The sequence below is a fragment of the Podarcis pityusensis genome, assembly GCF_964106645.2.
Source record: "Podarcis pityusensis genome assembly, chromosome: 3".
Classification (NCBI taxonomy): domain Eukaryota; kingdom Metazoa; phylum Chordata; class Lepidosauria; order Squamata; family Lacertidae; genus Podarcis; species Podarcis pityusensis.
Window position 1 is genome coordinate 91,390,815 of NC_138026.1, and position 18,066 is coordinate 91,408,880.

At 44.2% G+C, this 18,066-nt stretch overlaps 2 protein-coding genes across 6 annotated transcripts in view; one reads left to right on the forward strand and one right to left on the reverse strand.

The window, feature by feature from the left end:
• The window catches only part of CDC42BPA (CDC42 binding protein kinase alpha), a 168,479-nt gene extending 163,587 nt beyond the window's left edge, over positions 1-4,892 (forward strand). For all 4 annotated transcript variants that reach the window (XM_081000089.1, XM_081000085.1, XM_081000086.1 and 1 more), the window contains one exon: positions 446-4,892. In XM_081000089.1, coding sequence (XP_080856215.1) covers positions 446-577 — 132 coding nt within the window. In that variant the 3' untranslated portion in view covers positions 578-4,892. The remainder of the gene's footprint in view (positions 1-445) is intronic.
• Positions 4,893-8,228: 3,336 nt separating this feature from the next.
• The window catches only part of COQ8A (coenzyme Q8A), a 55,400-nt gene continuing 45,562 nt past the window's right edge, over positions 8,229-18,066 (reverse strand). For both annotated transcript variants that reach the window (XM_081000184.1, XM_081000185.1), the window contains exons 9-15: positions 17,349-17,430; positions 15,824-15,917; positions 15,439-15,580; positions 13,931-14,038; positions 12,602-12,667; positions 11,222-11,308; positions 8,229-9,631 (exon numbers count right to left, since the gene is read on the reverse strand). In XM_081000184.1, coding sequence (XP_080856310.1) covers positions 9,344-9,631; positions 11,222-11,308; positions 12,602-12,667; positions 13,931-14,038; positions 15,439-15,580; positions 15,824-15,917; positions 17,349-17,430 — 867 coding nt within the window. In that variant the 3' untranslated portion in view covers positions 8,229-9,343. The remainder of the gene's footprint in view (positions 9,632-11,221; positions 11,309-12,601; positions 12,668-13,930; positions 14,039-15,438; positions 15,581-15,823; positions 15,918-17,348; positions 17,431-18,066) is intronic.

Here is an 18,066-nt window from a genome sequence, read left to right on the forward strand (position 1 = left end):
TTCCCTGCCTTCTTTCTTACAAGCAGTCCAGGTGGTGGCACTGCCTACTAACTTTCCTCCTCCTTGTACAACTCCACAAGGGAGGATGGGGACAAAACTGGAGTCTGGCTGCACCTACTGTTGGTCTCTCTCCCGTATGCCCTACCAACCCCAAGTGGACACCGGCCAGCTCTGCCCTCAGAGGTGCACTTCAAGAAAATAACTTCTGGTGTTTTGTTCCCTCCCAGCCACTGTACTTGGGAGGCAATATGAGATGCATCCTCTTGAGAAGTTAGAGCAGTTGGTATCACTCCCTCGTGTGTTAAGGCGTGGGGTGTCGGGACAGGGCAGTCACTTGGTTCCAGACAGTTCTTGTCCTCGGTGTCCCTTTCCCCTTATTCCCACCCAGGCCTTCCTCTTCTGCTCCCGCTCACTGATATGTTCTCTTGCATTTTTTGGGCTGCAGGACTCTGACTCTCCAAGGCATTCGACAGCTTCTAACAGCTCCAACCTGAGCAGTCCTCCCAGCCCCATCTCTCCTCACAAGACCAAGAGCCTCTCCCTGGAGAGCTCTGACCACGCAAGCTGGGACACATGAACTGCTTCAGCACTCAGATTTTACATCTCAGCAGCTTACTGTCCCCATGACTCTCCATTTGCTCTTACTGTCATCGCCCCCCAGCTTCCCTCCAAAAGCAGACTAGGGGAGGGAGGGGAGGAAGAGAGCATATCTTGTCTTCTCTGACACAAGCAGCGTAAGCTCCCCCCGATTCAAAAGTAGCAGCAAGCAAGAGAAAACCTTGAGGAGGGCAGAGTGGGGGAGGGGTTGGTATACAAGAGATATCGGTATATTTGTATTAGTATCTATTTTATTTCATAGGGTTACAGCTGTTTCCATTTTTATGGGTATATTCCACACCATGCCACTGTTCCAAACAAAACATAGTAGTGTTAGACTGACCAAAACAGAATCTGAAAGAGAGAACCAGATTTTGCTTTGAGGCACACAGTATCTCATTGTATTTTTTCAAGAGTTAGCACAGCAACACCCACCCATCTCTGGTGATGGGGCAAAATTTGCCCTGCAGGGGCAGATAACGCACGCTTTCAGCAACCACTCTATTTGAATGTCAATCTGATTGTTGCCAGCAAATCCTTATTGATTTAAAAAGAAATGATGCATATTTTACTACAGTAGAGTTTAAGTAAATACGCAAAATTAAGAGTTAGTACATATGTATATAATAAAAGAAGAAGCATTGTGATGCAGCGAAAGATGGATTCCTATTTAAGAGATCCTTTAATTTAAGAAGACTTGTGTTGTTCCCTTTTTCATACTAAATAATCTATGGATTGAGGATGTGATCTGGATATAGAACATGGCACTGGATAAAAACAGCCTGGAGGGAGATTCCATCCTCACAATGTTCTCTGTAACATTACCTTCTTGTCAGTAGATGAACTAAAGCCATAATTCTCACTTTTTAACTATATCTCCCTCTTCTACTGTCTGCTTCACTGTACAAGCAAAACTCACGATCTGCTGGTCGACAAGCCTGAAGTGAGCTCAAGGGCAGTTTTGCAGAGAATCAGTATTCAGCCCCAAGCAAAACTGAAGTAAATGCAGCCAAAGCCAGCGCAAAGAGATAACTAGTTTTGGGACGGTTGGAGCTGGGTTTCCAAACCCATCTGGCCAATTAATACCAGCAACCACTAGCTTGTAAGTTGACTTTCCAAATTTTAGTGATCAGCCTACATCAGGCAAATTCAAACAGCGCTGGTCTTGAAATAGAATCTTTTAAATATATAACTTGCTGCTCTAGCTCACTGAAGGCTATAACATGCTGTTGGTCTTCAGAATTTGCTAGAACGCCGGGTGGTTCAGGACGCCTATTCCGAAGATGTTTATTATGTCATCCCTGCTCTCCCACCGGGCCTGACCTAGTGTGTTTAGTGCTATTATTGCCGTGAAATACTGTGACGGTTGGATCCCACAGAGAAGCACTTGGCAGGGCAAAGCATTCCTCTCTGGAGAGAGCAGACAGTGGAGGTCCATCACCACCTAAATAAACAGTAGCAAGCAGTGCAACCTGCAAATGGAGGGCAAGAACAAAACAATAGAAAAAGCCCACTTGCCTCCTCCTTTTCCTTCTTGAACAAGTTGAGTGCGGTTTGCGATTTGAGACTAGATGAATGTGATTTTTCTAATCCTTGGGATCATTACTACCTTTATGACGTGACCAAGCTCAAGCGGATAAGAGTTTGGATGGTGGTGTGTGTTGAATTTAGAATTCTAGTCTTCTGGGTTTTGGTAACACTTCATGGCTATCATCAAACCATTCCAACCAAACAACAAAAGTGCAACTAATGGTGTTTCCCAGGTTCCCTCTGAAAAATGTCAGCTACCACCATACAAGGTACTGATTTAGAAGTACTCTGAGATACAGAGCGTTGTCTTTCATGATCTAGCTGTATTGAGTCTGCTAGTTGTTGGTTCTGTGTCTTCTGCATTAAGTGGACTGCCACACCCCAAGCTACCATTTAGCTATTTTATACTGGGGGGAACAGTTGTGGGTGGGTGGGGGGACACACAGCTTTTTTCTACTGCGTATGGTGTCCTAATCCTGTCTGTGGAATTTGGCTTGTCAAGAATCTCCAAGTTGATGATGTGTGTTTTGTTGTCACAGGTATAAACAAGAGATTTGCAAATTGCATTTCATAGCGGCCAGTTTTGACAGTTTTGCTGAGCAGGAAATTAGCATGTCTAAGAGCACAAGGACAGGCATAGTTTAAAATCCATTGACTACTTCTTCAGCATTGGCTACTAAAAGGTTCTACTTCTCTTCCACCCTGTGATATTATCACTCATGCCCACCCACCGTTCTATACACTTGTGAAGAGATTGGACTTAGTTATTTCTGAAATACAACTAGTGGGAAATAGGTTATCTGATTAAGGCTGCCAGGGCTTGAAATCCACAGTAGGCCCAAGCGATTATCCCCTTCAGGAGTTACCTTAGACGTCCTTGCAAGGTCCTGTGGCAATTGATCTGTGCTCCATCTGAGAAAGAAAATTAGACAAGGCGGCACCTGTCTAGAATGAGAAGAAATTAGCATCCCAAGAGTTACATTTTATACGTTGGCCCATTTCACAAATTAAAAGTATTCTTTTCATGCTGACCTAGGATGCATTCCTAGTACATTATGGACACATTTGAGCATTGGCAGAATTGAAAACATATCTCTGAAATGGTTGGCTGGTGAAGTTAAGCTTTGCTGATAGGCATTGCTCAGTTTCCAGGCACACCTGATTACATTTCTCCAAGCACTTTCATAGTCTCTAGTTGAATCCTGACTCATCTGATGACACCTTTGTGTACATAGTTTGAGGCTATTATTTCCCTAACTGGGCTAATTCAGACACCTCAGTCATTGCCTCTTTACGCTTTTAGCCCATTTCTTGAGGCTCAATAAATCAGGTGTTGATTGTAAACGAACCTCAGATTGTACAGCTCCGTTATTTTTTTCTATATTAAACACACACAGCCTATACATATCATTACTTTTTTCTTTTCAAAACACATTCCTGTCATAATATCATTTTTATACTGCTGAAGCAGTCTCATTCGCTGGCTTCTTAAAAGTTGATTTGTGTGTTGTTTCGTGTTCCTAACCGGAATTATTATTTTTTTTTAGAACAGTTTTGGTTTTGCGCGGGGAGGGGGGGAAATACAGTTGATATTTGTGTTACTCTCTCAGGTATTTGAACGCAGCAGGATGTCTTCACACGATAAGCATGGAATGCAATAATGTATTTTGGGCATGAGGTTCACCAGAGGATGTACCCTGAGCACAACTAAGTTTTTGTACTGAAATGATGCAAACCTGGGTAGGTGATTGGATTCAGGGTGGCAGTTTTAAGGTCTCGACTGTGAGAAAATTATCTGTGTCTTTTTTTAGCCAGTGCGCAGTAAGCAGGGCCTCAAATTCTTTTTCCCACCTGCAGAGTCATAAAGAAATTGGGAATCTGAAATCAGGCTTGTTGGGATTTTCTTAGCCTTACACCGTTTCACCACAGGTGTGAAAGTTACCTCTCTCCAACCTACGTTCCATATACAGGTGCCGTTTGGAGACCATAGGAAGTGCATATGCCTCAGGGTGAATGTCACTGAGAGGCTCATGACAAAAGTTTAGCCCAGTGCAATAAGGCTTTGTGCCTAGAGGCTAATAAGGGCACAAGCCTGTTTCATTCCAAAATCACAGTCATCAGGCTTTTCCTGGAATAGGGTTCTGAGCTTCTAACTAGTCTACAAGGGGCCTTCAGAGATCAAATATGCTGTAGATTTTCAACTTCTATGACCATGTTGTGCATTAAGGCAATTCCACATGACTTGTCACCTTGTCTTCTTCATTCTATAAATGCTCCCATCCTACATAAGAATTTTTTTCACTCATGAGGAAGCAATCCACAACCAAAAACAGTGTTGGTATTTCACAGTAATTATACCTGCCTTTTTATGTATGATGGTTTCATATCATTTATTTTTTAAAAATATATTTTTAGGGGTTTTTTTCATTGTAATATTATTGTACAGTTTTGCATGGCCTAGATGTAATCACTTTTTTGTTTTGTTTTAGAGTATAAAAGCTGACAAGTGTGCGTGTGGGGGAAAGATTTCTGCTTTTTGCCTCTTCTCACTCTTCTCTTATTTTTGATTTATGCCCTCAATGTTGTAGAGGACATTGTAAGAGATTCTCTGCTCCAGAACAATGATGTAGAGTCTATTGCACAGAAATATTTAAGGTGGATCAGTCAATGATGTAATAAATGACAGGTCACCAATATTTTATGTTGGTAACACTTAATATTAACCTACTTTGATGTATTGCAATAAAACAGGGAACTATTAGAAATACAGATGGTTTGTCTTTTTTCCTACCCCACCAGACTCTTATGAGGCAAGCGGGGCTACAGGGGATATGATGGGGTAGTCACATAATTTCAGCAATTGAAAGTTTTGTTCCTTTCAGCAGGTAGTTTCCTTTGGGATTGCTTTCCCTGCATCTAGCTGCTTCAAGCCATGAGCCATCACACCCATCAACAATGATACAGCTATGAGGAGGCCTAAACTAGGAGATGCAGAAGGAATACACTGGGTTTGGGGGAAACTCAGACCTTGAAGGTGATTAGGAGGACCGCATTCTACAAACCAGGCCCCCAACCATTAGAGAGGAAGGGCAGCAGAAATGAATCATAGAATCATAGAGTTGGAAGAGACCACAAGGGCCATCGAGTCCAACCCCCTGCCAAGCAGGAAACACCATCAGAGCACTCCTGACATATGGTTGTCAAGCCTCTGCTTAAAGACCTCCAAAGAAGGAGACTCCACCACACTCCTTGGCAGCAAATTCCACTGTCGAACAGCTCTTACTGTCAGGAAGGTCTTCCTAATGTTTAGGTGGAATCTTCTTTCTTGTAGTTTGGATCCATTGCTCCGTGTCCGCTTCTCTGGAGCAGAATTAAAATAAAAAGCAGGTTGTGGTAAGTAGCTTTCAAATGCACAAGATAGAACTCCTCTTGAACAGAAAACTGAGCTTTTCATTAAGAACCTTCTGCCACATGACTTCCTGTTCAGAAGCTTCGTGGTTTTTCTGATTCCAGAGTCACAGAGAAAGGATGCAGTGTTTGCTTTTCAGAATGCTCCACCCCTACAGCCACAGCTACTGGTTGGGAAGGGTACATCACATCCCACACTTGGTTGTGCAAAAGGGTCTGTGAGTGGCGCACATAATGGTCCTCATGTGATAGTCACGACATGAAGGGTCTGATTTTATTCAGCACAAAATCAGGCACACTTAACTCCACAGTGAAGTCCATTGATTGGATGCAATCAGTGGATTTAACCACACATAGCTTTGTGTGGTTATTCCTTTAGACTTCCTTCTCTTCCATCCTCAGTGGAGAAAAATTCCTTGTTAATGTTTCCTAGTTCCAAAGATAACTTAACAACACGGAGTCGTTTCACACTGAAGTTTTTGTGGTCTTTCCTTTTTGGCTGATTTCTGATGTGTTTTCCCCAGGAAACTCCTTTTTACAAAAGAAACAGCAGCAGCACAGCTAATGCGTGGTTGGCAATACCTCTATAATAGCACTTCTACAACCTCTTATTTTTTCATTTGCCCTTGACATTAGCTGGGTTAAGACAGAATCCAACTTCCTGAAAAAAGCAATTCCCAGATGGCAGATGCCTTGATCAGAAAGTCTTTCCATGCAAATTACTTTTTATAATAGCTCAGTGTGGAAACCCTACTGGAACTGGATTTGAGGTAGAGGTTTTAGTGGGGGGTTTTCCTGCCCTGCTTTTGAGGCAGTTATAAAGCTTACAGCCTTCAGGGATTTTAAAAAATGATTTTAACATCTTTGCAGTTTAGTGAGAACTCCCTCCGACTTCCCTACAAAGAGGATTAGGTGAACATAAAGATAGGGCTGCTCAGACGCAGGAAGCAGTCTGCTTTCCAGTACAGGAATGAAATCCTTCAAGTGACCTTTTGTGTAAACTGGGTTTAATAGGTATCCTTTCCGTGACGATTTTTGCTTATCCATAGCTGTTGCTTTACATCTGCTCAATCAGGCTCTTAACTGGTATCCAATGTGTTTGGCGCAACAAGTCCCCTTGTCAGCTTTTTATACTTTTTATCAGTGCTTTAACCATCTCTTCATATTTCACCTTCGCCACCCCCCTCCAAATTACATACTTTAAAACGTTGGGGTTTTTTGGAGAATCAAAGTGTAAAAAGCATTTTCTAGTTTGAATATGTCAAACGACAAATGGTTTACATGCCAGATCAGCCAACATTTTAACTGTAATTAAATAGAGAAGCTTAAAAGGATACAGATTTCAGTTATTCTTCTCATAAAGTCAAATTTTAAATGAAGTTAACAGAGCACAACTGCGAAGAGCAGCCCAGAGGAAAAAGTAAGTTCACTACAGTCCTCTATATGCATGCAAGGGGGTTGGGTATTTAAGCCCTGCCTGCCAAGGTGGCACAACTCCCACCATCGCCATGCATGCAGAGACCTAACTCCTGCTCTGTGAGGCTTTCTGTGCAGTTGAAAACCCTAATTGCAGAGGGTTATAAATCACCCAAGGTGGCACCACCTGTAGAGCAGGCTCCTGGCCTCAAACAATGCACCAACATGGCAACAGTAGGAGTTGTGCAGCTCTGGCAGGCAGGGCTCTAAACAGGTCCATCACACAAGTAACTCCTAAAGGGGGCTTGCATCTCAAATGTGAAGCTTATAAACAAATAGCAGCACTAGGAACTAATCGAACAATAGGGGCAAGTAAGTAAACTTCCTGCATTCTTGCCATCATCTAACTAGCATTCCTACATGCAGCATGTCAAATAAGCGGGCGCTCATCATGCAAAAAGGTAAGAGAAGCTGTATTATGAACCACTTGCATGGAACAGTGTGCCACACAATTTGGGCCGATTCATAAAATCTTAACAACTCCTCCTCTTTTGTAATGGTTTGCATTTGGATGGTTAATAACCTCCCAAAAACACAGGTGATAGTTGTCCGCACACCTGACTTGCTAAATGTCTCGTTATTCAAACGAATAGGGCCAAATCCTGCCAGGCCTCGAGCCATGTTACTATGAAGTTCCTAAAATCTGAATGGTCCAAGGAAATTTTGCCCTTGCTTGTGTAAACTGGAATTCAGGGTCAAACACAGAAATTGATTCAACATACTTCTTCATGCAACACATAATTTACGAAATGCATCTCCCCAAGATTTGAATGAAATAATGGAGGATAAGCAGCCATGACTGCTAAACTGGACCGTTACATTCAGAGGCATTCCTTGAATACCATGGGCTGAGCATAAGCCAACAAGGAAGGACTTATAAATTCTTATGGCACAACTGCATGACATTCCCATAATTTACCAGTCCAATACAATCTGCTGTAACTTGTCTCTAATCATCATCTTCACCACTGCACTTCCACCATGGGTGGAGATGGAAGATCTCTTTTGAGTTATAGGATAACTTCTATTGTCTGCCCAGCCAGATACTGCTTCCCTGCTTTAAAGGTGAAAACTAAAATTGTCAGCAGAATATAGTGCTTATGAAACAAAGTACTTAAGAGGCATTATTACTGGAACAGAATCAGAGTAAGCAGAAGCGAAAAAGTACCCATACACTTGCTGCTTCTTCCAGGTTAGTAAACAACAGCCAAGCCACCTTCTGCACAAGCACTTCTTTATTGGAAATCGGTTGAAAGTTGTACAGCTACAACTAACTGTTGTACAAAAAAAACCCTCCCAAAATACATTTGCCGAGTTGCCTCCAATTGCTTAAAGTTGTGCGTTCAGCTACTTTAATGTATATTATGCTTTCCAACAAAATCTTGAAACACCACTGATAACACAGCAGTATCAATCTCCCCACGCCCATCAAAGGTTGCATTGCAAAGATGCAGGCATAAAGGTGGAGATAGTTCAGCTTCACTGCTGGGTTTCTATAAATGCCACAGTTAAGAGCTTTGGCTTCTCTAATTCTCCATTTAACGAGAGAACCCCATTAACTACATTGCATATACATTCAGCTCAAGAGAATCAGACGGCTGCCACATTTGAAAGTAGGGCATTCTACATACGCCACTGCACCACTTTCTATCAGATCCTTGGAAATATTCACTTTCCTTGAAAACTTAAGAGACTGAAGGCATAAAATAGGCTATGTACACATCTTGCACTGCACCATCAGGAGATCCCGACCTTTATGGATTCCCAGCAAGCATCATACAAAAATAGTATTCTCTTGTGAGTTGTGTTGGCAATCTAAACTTCATAGTATGAAACCATTTGTATCCTGCCTTAGAAGAAGAAAAATTAGAGGACCTATGAAAAAAGGGTGGGGGGAGAAACCACAGACATTTGGAGAACTACAATACGATTTCAATGCCAACTTGTTTTGGTTCTCTTTCCACCACCCCTTGCTTTGTTTTGTTTTCAATAAAAAAACAAATTGGTACACAGCTATCAGTATTAAAATCTGAAAAAGAGAGCTGATACCTGGGACAGTGAGATACAGAGCTGCCTAACCTTCCCTCACAATCCCTACACTAGGCTACAACCATTTTCCTGTAAAAAGAGAGGCTACACAGGGAATCAGGTGAGTGTAAAGTGGAGGAGAAAAGTCCAACAAAAGAACAACACTGTCCTTAGAACCGGGTATTCTGCTTCCAGGAGCCAGGCTGCTGGTGTTCTGGGGGGTATGAGAAGACACCGCACTGTGGTTTGCTAGAACCTTGGTGATTGGCCATAAACCAAGGGGACATTCAACAGTTCTGTGCTACTATTCCTTCCTCGCCTTTCTACTCCAGTATTTTCTGTAGGCTTCCTGAAACATGTCCTTGCATGGAATTTGGGCCTGCAACTTGGAGCAAATGAGGAATGAGCCTCCCATTTTCCGATGGAGAGAGTAGGTCTCCTCGGGGGGTGGGACTAGCCTATGCTTCAGCATGACTGGAATTAAGCCATGTATCTTCTCGGTGGTGTTTTGGTTGCCGAAGTCAAAAGGTTCACTGGATGCAAAAGCTTCTCCAAGGATGAGGACAGCATCCAAGTGGGCGTCTTCCATAGCCTGAGCAAAACAAAAATGGAAAGAAGGGTGGTTCTGATCAGCTGTTCTGAATAGTTCTACAGAGGAAAAAGAAAGTAAAAAGGCAGCTACCGTGTAACTCCTAACTCTACAGGTCATGAAGACGACGAGGAAATATCCCATAAACAGCAGAATAGTTAATCTCTCTAAGCTCTGGAATAAACATTCACAAGTAACTATACCAGGCTCAGCCCACTTAGCACCGAGAGTCAATTATTGCAGGAGTTGTAGTCTGGAGGGATAAATGTTCTATTTGTCTGCTGATAAGCAGAGGCAGGCAGACTTTAGGCAGGTCTACCAGGTGGTGCCAGGTGTGACTGGCATGGTGGTGGAGATGTCAGTGGGTTTTGCTTTTTAAGACAGTGTACACCAGGCAGTGTCAGAACCCAACACTTCCAATCCTGTGCATGTTTATTCAGAAGCAAGTGCCACTAATCACAACCCAACACAGCTACTGTGAAGGACATACAAGATCAAGGACTATTTCCTTCACAGCCTAATGTGGCGGCACAGACTTCCCATATGATCAAGGGTAGCGAGGAGAATGTTCCTCCAAGCTGCTGACCCTTAATAAACTACCTCTCACTTCCATTGTTAATTCAAATGGGGACTCTCTGAACAGGAGTCTTTCTCCACAGGGAGAAAAATGAAGGACTGCACCCATCTCAGGTTTTCACCAGGCCACAATTCTACAATATTATAGTGCATCATATATAAAAAAAGTCAAGCTAAATTCAAATAAAATTATTGCTGGCAGCAAAGAGTATTGCGAGGCCAGCAAAGTGGATATTCTGTTACTTCCTGCCAGCACATTTGAAATGCTAAAAATCTTGGAATTACCCTACTCAAAAATCAAAGGAACATCTCCACTGCCCCAACAATGGACACCCAAATTAGAATACTTCCAGCTCTACCACCATCCTTCTATGTGACCATGACAGCTCCAACACCCCACAACTCCCCAATCCTCCCATAACTGCAATCCACCAGAATAAAACTTGAATGGCAATGCTTTGGAGCCTACTTAGAAATAATAGGAAACTGCCTCACCCTGACTCAGAACACTGGTCCATCTATCTCAGTATGGTCTACAATGACTGGCAGTGGCTCTCTGACATTTCGGACAGAGGACATTCCCAGCCTTACCGAGAGATGCCAGGGATTGAACCTGGGACATGAGACACCCGGGAAGTGTGTTTTATAGCGTCCTTGCCAACTACCCACACTTTGCTGGAAACAAGCTTCCAAACCTCCAATATCTCAAACTTAGGATATTCTCCTTTACAGGCTCAAGCCAGCTGCCCTGACCATACCCCCATATATTAGAAGAATGAGTGAATATCCTGCATGACAAATTAAGCTGGATTTGAAAGGAGTGATGAGATATGCCACTTAAGAGCTGCAGCTAATGTTGACCCCCATGGTGGCATTGGCAAGAGACATTTAAGTTCTATAGATACAATAAATAGGTAGCTTCAAAAGGGGAGTAATTATTTAGCTGAAGTTTCTAAAGGAGACTGAAGTTGCACCGGTAGCTAAACAAAGAGTGGATTGTTTGGTGCTATTATGTACCTTGTTTTCATAGCCAGTTAGGAATTTCATTTCTATTGATTTCTTCAGCACCTTCTCTCTGTCCATGTCAGCAGCTGCTTTGATTAACTGTATTGGAAGAAGAAGAAAAATTCAAAAGCCAGAAGGTGTAGGTGGGAGCCAATCCTATTAAGCACTTCAATAGCAAGGAAAATCCTTTACTCAGAAACATGGTCAATACTAGGAAAGCTATATGTTTTCATCCCACAAAAAAGAATTCGGCCAAGCCTTTAAGAAGCGTGAGCAGTTTTGAAGGATCACAAACTTCAGCTGTCTTCACTTGAGACCGGAAATGTGATACTAGGATGAAAGGAATGCATGCCCTTGTTTAATGTAACCTTTTATTGGGTTTTATAAACAAGGATCATGGGAATAATAAATGATACAAATGAATAGACCAAGTCTTCACATGTTATGTGTATAAAAATAGCATAATGAATTTGCAGAAGTAATGTCTGTGACATACAGTTCCTTATTAGTGGTCAATGAAGAAGTTACTGGTTTGTGAACTGCTTTAAGCGAAGGGAAAACCAGATAGAACAGAGTTAATGGATAACATTCCACATTGCAAAGCTAAATGCCCAATTGGGAGTCCTTGTGGTTATGCTTAAATTAAGAGTTAGTAATGGTCATTTTCCCTCCTGTGTTACCAGTGAAACAATAAGAAATGTTGGTATACTGAGAATGGATGCCCTAATTTAACATGGCTAGTTACAATTGAAACACAGGACACATTCCAACCCATGAAAAATCAGCAGGCAAAAGGGGCTCTACTCTTTGCTGGCAGCATGGAACCCTTTTCAAGAGTCCAGATGTTTGCCTTGAGCAGATACTGCCAGAAAGGGGGAGAATACTTTTCTCAGAATGACATTTGTTTTTAGACTACTAGGAAAATATTGCAGTTTTCACTGCACAAGTCCGACTTAAGAGAAAATCTCTGGGTCCTGCGCAACAATACCTATTTCACTGGGAAAGGACCAATATATTCCCTATGGCAGTTTGCTAAAAAGCAATTTTGAGTCTGTCCACAAGAACAATAGAATATGTACTTGGGTCATTTAAATAAAAACAAACAGCAACACATCTTAAGCGTTACTAAGGTTTTAAAAGCAATTTCCCTCACACCATCAACTCCCTTTGCACATTTTAAAAAATCCACATTAGGAAAAAGTGAATTATGACAGCAGTCCAAGTTCTCCAATTTTAGAATGCAACAAACAAAGTTGGGCTGCCTGAGATAAGGGAGAACTAAAAAGCCAGTTAAACCTCTAGCTTTCTTTCAATCCAGCGACTTACAAGTCAAACATGCTTCTCAAGCCCACAAAACAACAAACCATCACAAAAGGTTTTAGGAGTCCTCACCTCTATGTAGAGGTCTGTGAATTCCTCATCAAAACCCCGGGTTGCGCCAAAATCCAGAAGCGCCACCTGAATGAGATGTACAAATGTGGTTTTTTACACTAGAACAGAAACTATTACACCGAGAGCATCCGGATGCTTGTCAGAACAATATTAAGTGCTACAAAGAGCTGGAGTTCTTCATAAAGCCACTTTCTTTTCCCACTTGTTATTGGGATAGGGTGAAAACCTAAAACAGCAACACTTCACAGGTTGCTTTAGTACATGTGCTTTTATATACAAAAACTACATGGCTGGCAAGAACCCTCCTTTCATTGGGAGAATTTCAGCACTTTGTCCCCAGTTCTAACAAAGCTAAGGAAACAAGGACAATTGGACAGGCCCACCTGGTTGGAAGGGTCACATAGCACAAACATGAGGATGGACCAAGTAACCACCATGGAAAGAGGGTCCCCTCAGCAAATTTCAACACAGTGGCTGCAATGCACAGCTATAGGAAGGCACGGGGTTTATGCTCAAGCACACATGGATGGGGCTTAGATTAAGATGCAGAATCCCCTGCAATGCACACACCACATTTCCTTAGCAGAACAAGTTAATATGGAAAGGGTCTTCTGGATGTTGAAAGTTTAATAGCCATTGCTCCAGTGCCCCTAAAGAAGGTAAATTTCTCTAGAGCTTGGGGGTGGGGGTGGGGAACCTGCAGCGCTCCGCTTAATTTCTGGCCCTCTAGACCCTGGGAGCCCAAGTCCTGCTCTCTGATATGTGAGAGAGGTAGGTGGGGTGGCACAGAGGAAGAGCTATACCAGGCATAGGCAAACTCAGCCCTCCAGATGTTTTGAGACTACAATTCCCATCATCCCAGACCACTGGTCCTGTTAGCTAGGGATGATGGGAGTTGTAGTCCCCAAAAATCTGGAGGACCGAGTTTGCCTATGCCTGAGCTATACAGTCCTGCAAAGCTGGTTTTTCCAGTGGATCAACGGCCCTTCAAAAGGAAAACAGCTTCCCCCATTCCTGCTCTAGGCATCTGGCAGGTGAGAATTTCTTACCTTTTCCTTCAAAGACATCATCAGTGAAATTCTATTTGATTGTCAGCAGAGTCTTACTATCCCTCCCATTACGTTCTTGCTGTATCGTTTCCATGAAATATGATCCCTTTTCCACCTAAAACCCACAAACTCTAGATTCCAGGCGCTACCCTCAAACCCACTTGCCCAGCTAATCGAACCACCTCCACCTAAAGGAGCACATTAGCCAAGAAGCCATTGCAAAAAAAGGAAGAGAGTGCTGCATAAGCAGCTAGTGCCAAGTCCAGCTAGAGCCATTTACCTTCTGCAATTCTGGGTCATAGAAGAAGTTGGACCAGTTTGGATCTGTCTGCATGTATCTGAACTCAAATAACTCTCGCAGGCACAAAACGAGTATGTTGTGGCAGATCTGCAAAAATTGCAACAAAGGGACAAAAATGAATTAGAAAAGCTCCCACTTGCATCAGATTAGGTAGATATGCAGAATATACTGAAACTGTACGTCACAGCTATCATGAATGTCTGTCTGGCAGGCAGAGGATGCTACAAAGACTCCTGGGATTAGGTGGATTACACATCTCCTTGGGGAGGGAGGCAGGAGGAAAGAGAGAGAGAGATGCCAAAGAGTCACTGCTTTGGACAATGCACAACTACAAAGCTCGAGAAGAAGTGTGGCCCCTTTCATGTAACATGTGATATAGTTGGGGTGAAACTACGTTGCTCGCCCAACTATAAGGACCAGCAACAGGTCACTTAACTGCCCTCTAGCTTCCAGAAAGGCTGGAGTTATTGAGCCAGCATTGTGGCCAAGTTAGTGGCCCAGAGTAGGGATGCCATTTACAGGAGAGAAGGGCTGAGGAAGAAGAGAGCACCAATTGCACCATTGTTTTGGTGAAAATTTAGTTCAGCAACCAAAGGGTTAGGATTTAAGTGTGCAACTCAGATGGGAAGGCAAAGTGCAAACATGGCAACATGTGCTTGAAAACACAGATGCCATACAGGCACACTTGTCAGAGCCGAGACCAGCTTCTGCCGACACAGAAAGAGGACTGCTGGAGGGGAAAAAGGGCAGAGCAGCAACACGTCAGAGTGACAAAGCCTAGACCTACATACATCATGTACCCGGGAGTTTTGTTGTCTAGAGACCAAACTTTATACTCCCGCTCAGTGACTTGCTGACAGCTGTTAAGGGTGTTTAATGGCCTCCTATGGGGCACGTCGGAATACCAGACCAAGTCCATCTGCCAATCTGGCTGTAGTCAGACTTGCTTGTCCTCCCGTTAACTTTCTAGCCCCTTGCTATATTTGGATCCGATGCTCTTTTGTCCATGCTTCACCTCTCGTCTGACCTCTTGTTTACCCAGTACTTTTCTACCAGGCTTCAGCTGCTAGGACTGGCCCAACAGAGAAGCCTATATTTGGGTGCTTATGCAACAAGAGGGGGACGCGTTTCTGATTGCTCGTTCCAGGATGAGATGATCTCTTTTGCCAAGCTGGTCATCCTACACACAAGGTCAGGCTGTCTATCTGAAAGATGGTTTGCAGATTAGCAAAGCCAGTGGCTTTGGGGTCCCCAGTGCAGGTGGCCCCAATACTGAGATTTGCAAGACACAACCAGTAGCAAAACATTTTCTAGGGTGCCCACCATTCCCAAGCGATCGATTTCTGCACACAATACTCAGCATGGCCCCAACCTATCCATTCAAATGACCTCTCTCGCAAAATGGCCTGAGGAAGCGGCCCGTGTCCTCTGGTTCTACCAATCTTCTTCCTCCACCTCCAAGCTGAAAAGGGGCCAGGCGACCATACCTCGTTCCTTATCTCCTGGCTGAGTTCTTGGGCTTGATCCAGCGGGAACCCAGTCACCAGCTCCGTCGTCAGGACATGTGGGCTGCACAGCTCCTCCACCACAGCAGGAACATAGAAAAAGGGGTGGTCCTTGAGCAGCTCCCTGAGGGGCAACAGACAAAATGCTAAGAAGCTGCCCAACCCCTGCAGGGGCCTGGGGTTTCTGCAACATCTGGGATCAGCAGAGGTAACGCCATTTTGCCCAAAAGCAGCCATTTGCTACTCTAGATTCTTCTCTGAGCCTCTTTCCCCCTAGTCCAACAGCATGCACAAGCCCAGGTGTTTGGGATAAAACCAGAATCCCTCATTGCAGCATCTGGCGGGGGCAGATCCCCATAAAACACACCTGAATTTCTTAGCGCAGGCAGCTTCTCTCTTGTAATCGCATTCCAGGGCCAGCTCTCTGCTCAGCACTTCAACCAGATGCTCAGGGAAGAGACCTGGAGGCAAAACGGCAGGAGAAAGAAGCAGGTTAGGACTGAAATAGAAACAATGACAGAGTCAGGGGTGGGGGACCTCAGACCTTAGAACCAAATGCGGCCCTCCACTTCTCTCTGCCTGGCCCTTGGAATACTACCAGGCCAAGCCCCTCACTGGCCCTATTTGCACCTCAGATATTTTGCCCTGGCTGGCATGTGTCCATGAACCCTGATAACGCCTCTTGCTTATCTGGATGGTGAACAGAGAGAACCACACAAGTGTATGTAGAAACTAGCTTAGTGTACATAAGGTAAAACCTGCCATTTCTTCTTTGCCCCACCCACCATGGGCATATGGCCCTCGGGAGGCCTCCCAGAAAGGAATGTGGCCCCCGGACTGAAAAAGGTTCCTCTACAGAGAAAAGAGCTCAGCCTGGAAGGCAGCGCTTCGCCGGTTACTTTCAGCCATATACAAACGTCCTTAGTTAACTGTAGCAACTGCACCTCTCTGCAAAGCATGAATGGTTCTCCTAAAATTAACGCATCCTGGACTTCAGGAATAGCATCCCCCCACACATACGAAATCAATTTAGGCATGTATCAGCATCCCGAGGGGCAAATACTGAAGCCACCCATGCTCCATAAATGGAAAAGGTGGTGATACAAAGCATTTGCGGACTTATAGCCTCCCACGGCTTCTTTGATGCCAAGATTAATGAGAGATATCAAGGGGGGATTACAATTAAGGTTGTGGATCTCTGCCCAGCATTCCCACAGCCAGGCAAAAGAAGTTCAAAGGACAAAGTGGTTCTGTCTGCCTGAGCTCTGCTCCCATCTGGCAGCCAGTCCACAGACTGCCAACGAGGGAGGGAGGGAGGGAGGGAGGGAGGGAGGAGTTACGTTACACAGCAATCTTGCTACTCTCTCTTCATTGCCACATATCAGGTTCAGAATGCTGGGCTCTCCTGTGGGTTTGGACATGATTGGACTTTTCTTCCAGATGAGCAAAGCAGAATGGATTTCTATCCGGTAAACATAGGCTAAAAACTCACCCCACATTTCATGCTAATAACCTGTTGCACAATAGTGAGAGGTTGTCCCCCAGAATATATGGGGCAGAGGTGGTAGCCCAGGGGGCCCAAGCCCTGGATATTCTGCCCTTCCCTCCATCCCCCCCAAAAACCCTCAGCTGGGCCCTCTACAAAGTGAAACCCAGGGCACAACCCATCTTCATATGCCCAGAGGCAAGTCATGGGCCTGTGGCTCCTGGTCTTTTAAGCACCTGGCAATACCCCAGCGTCATTCTATGTCTCATCTTAGCAACTACGCTGCTTGTAAGAGGCAGCAGGTGAAGCTTCCAACCAACTGTTTTAACACTGACAGCAGACAACAGAGTAGTGTTCAGCAGACACACACAGAAGACTTGCACAACAGCCCCCTTCCCAAAGTTACCTTCTGGGAGAACATTGCTCATGCTCAGGACAGTCATCAGGTTGCTGACATCACTATTGATGCTCTGGGCTATTCCAGGATACTGCACGAGAGAGAGAGAGAGAGAGAGAGAGAGAGAGAGAGAGAGAGAGAGAGAAATGGAAATGCTGAGCACCTCCTCCAGTTCAAACACCTGCTACACTTTCCTGAACTAAAACAGAGGGTCAAGGCTTCAGTCATGGCAAAAACAAAATCCCTAAATAAAGGTGCTGAAATGCAAGGGTGAAAAGAGGTCACGGGAACCTGGCTAATCCTGTGTCTGATCCAGCTAGCACAGTATTGCTTGCCTAAGAGTAAGTAGAGCCACCCCTTTTCTCTCTGCTTGCCACTTTCTCATGCGCAAGCCCCACATCCCTCGTTCCTCCCATCCACCCACAGGTAGACACCCCATTCATCCATTCTCTTCCCCACCCACCCACAACGGCACACATGCTTTCCATCAGGAGCAACTCACACACATTCTCATGCCTCCTCCTCCCACTCCTGTTCCCCAGCCACACTGACGTTTTCTTGCTTTGTGTTTTGGGAAAGCAGAAACCACTCCCGGCCACAACAGTCACAGGCAGGTAGGTTCATGGAGAAGCCTGGAGGTCCAGCTATGGACTGTGGCAGCAAGAGCATCTTTCTGAAAGATGCTAGCCACTCTAGTTGCTGCTACTCTGCAGGCCTCTTTTACTGA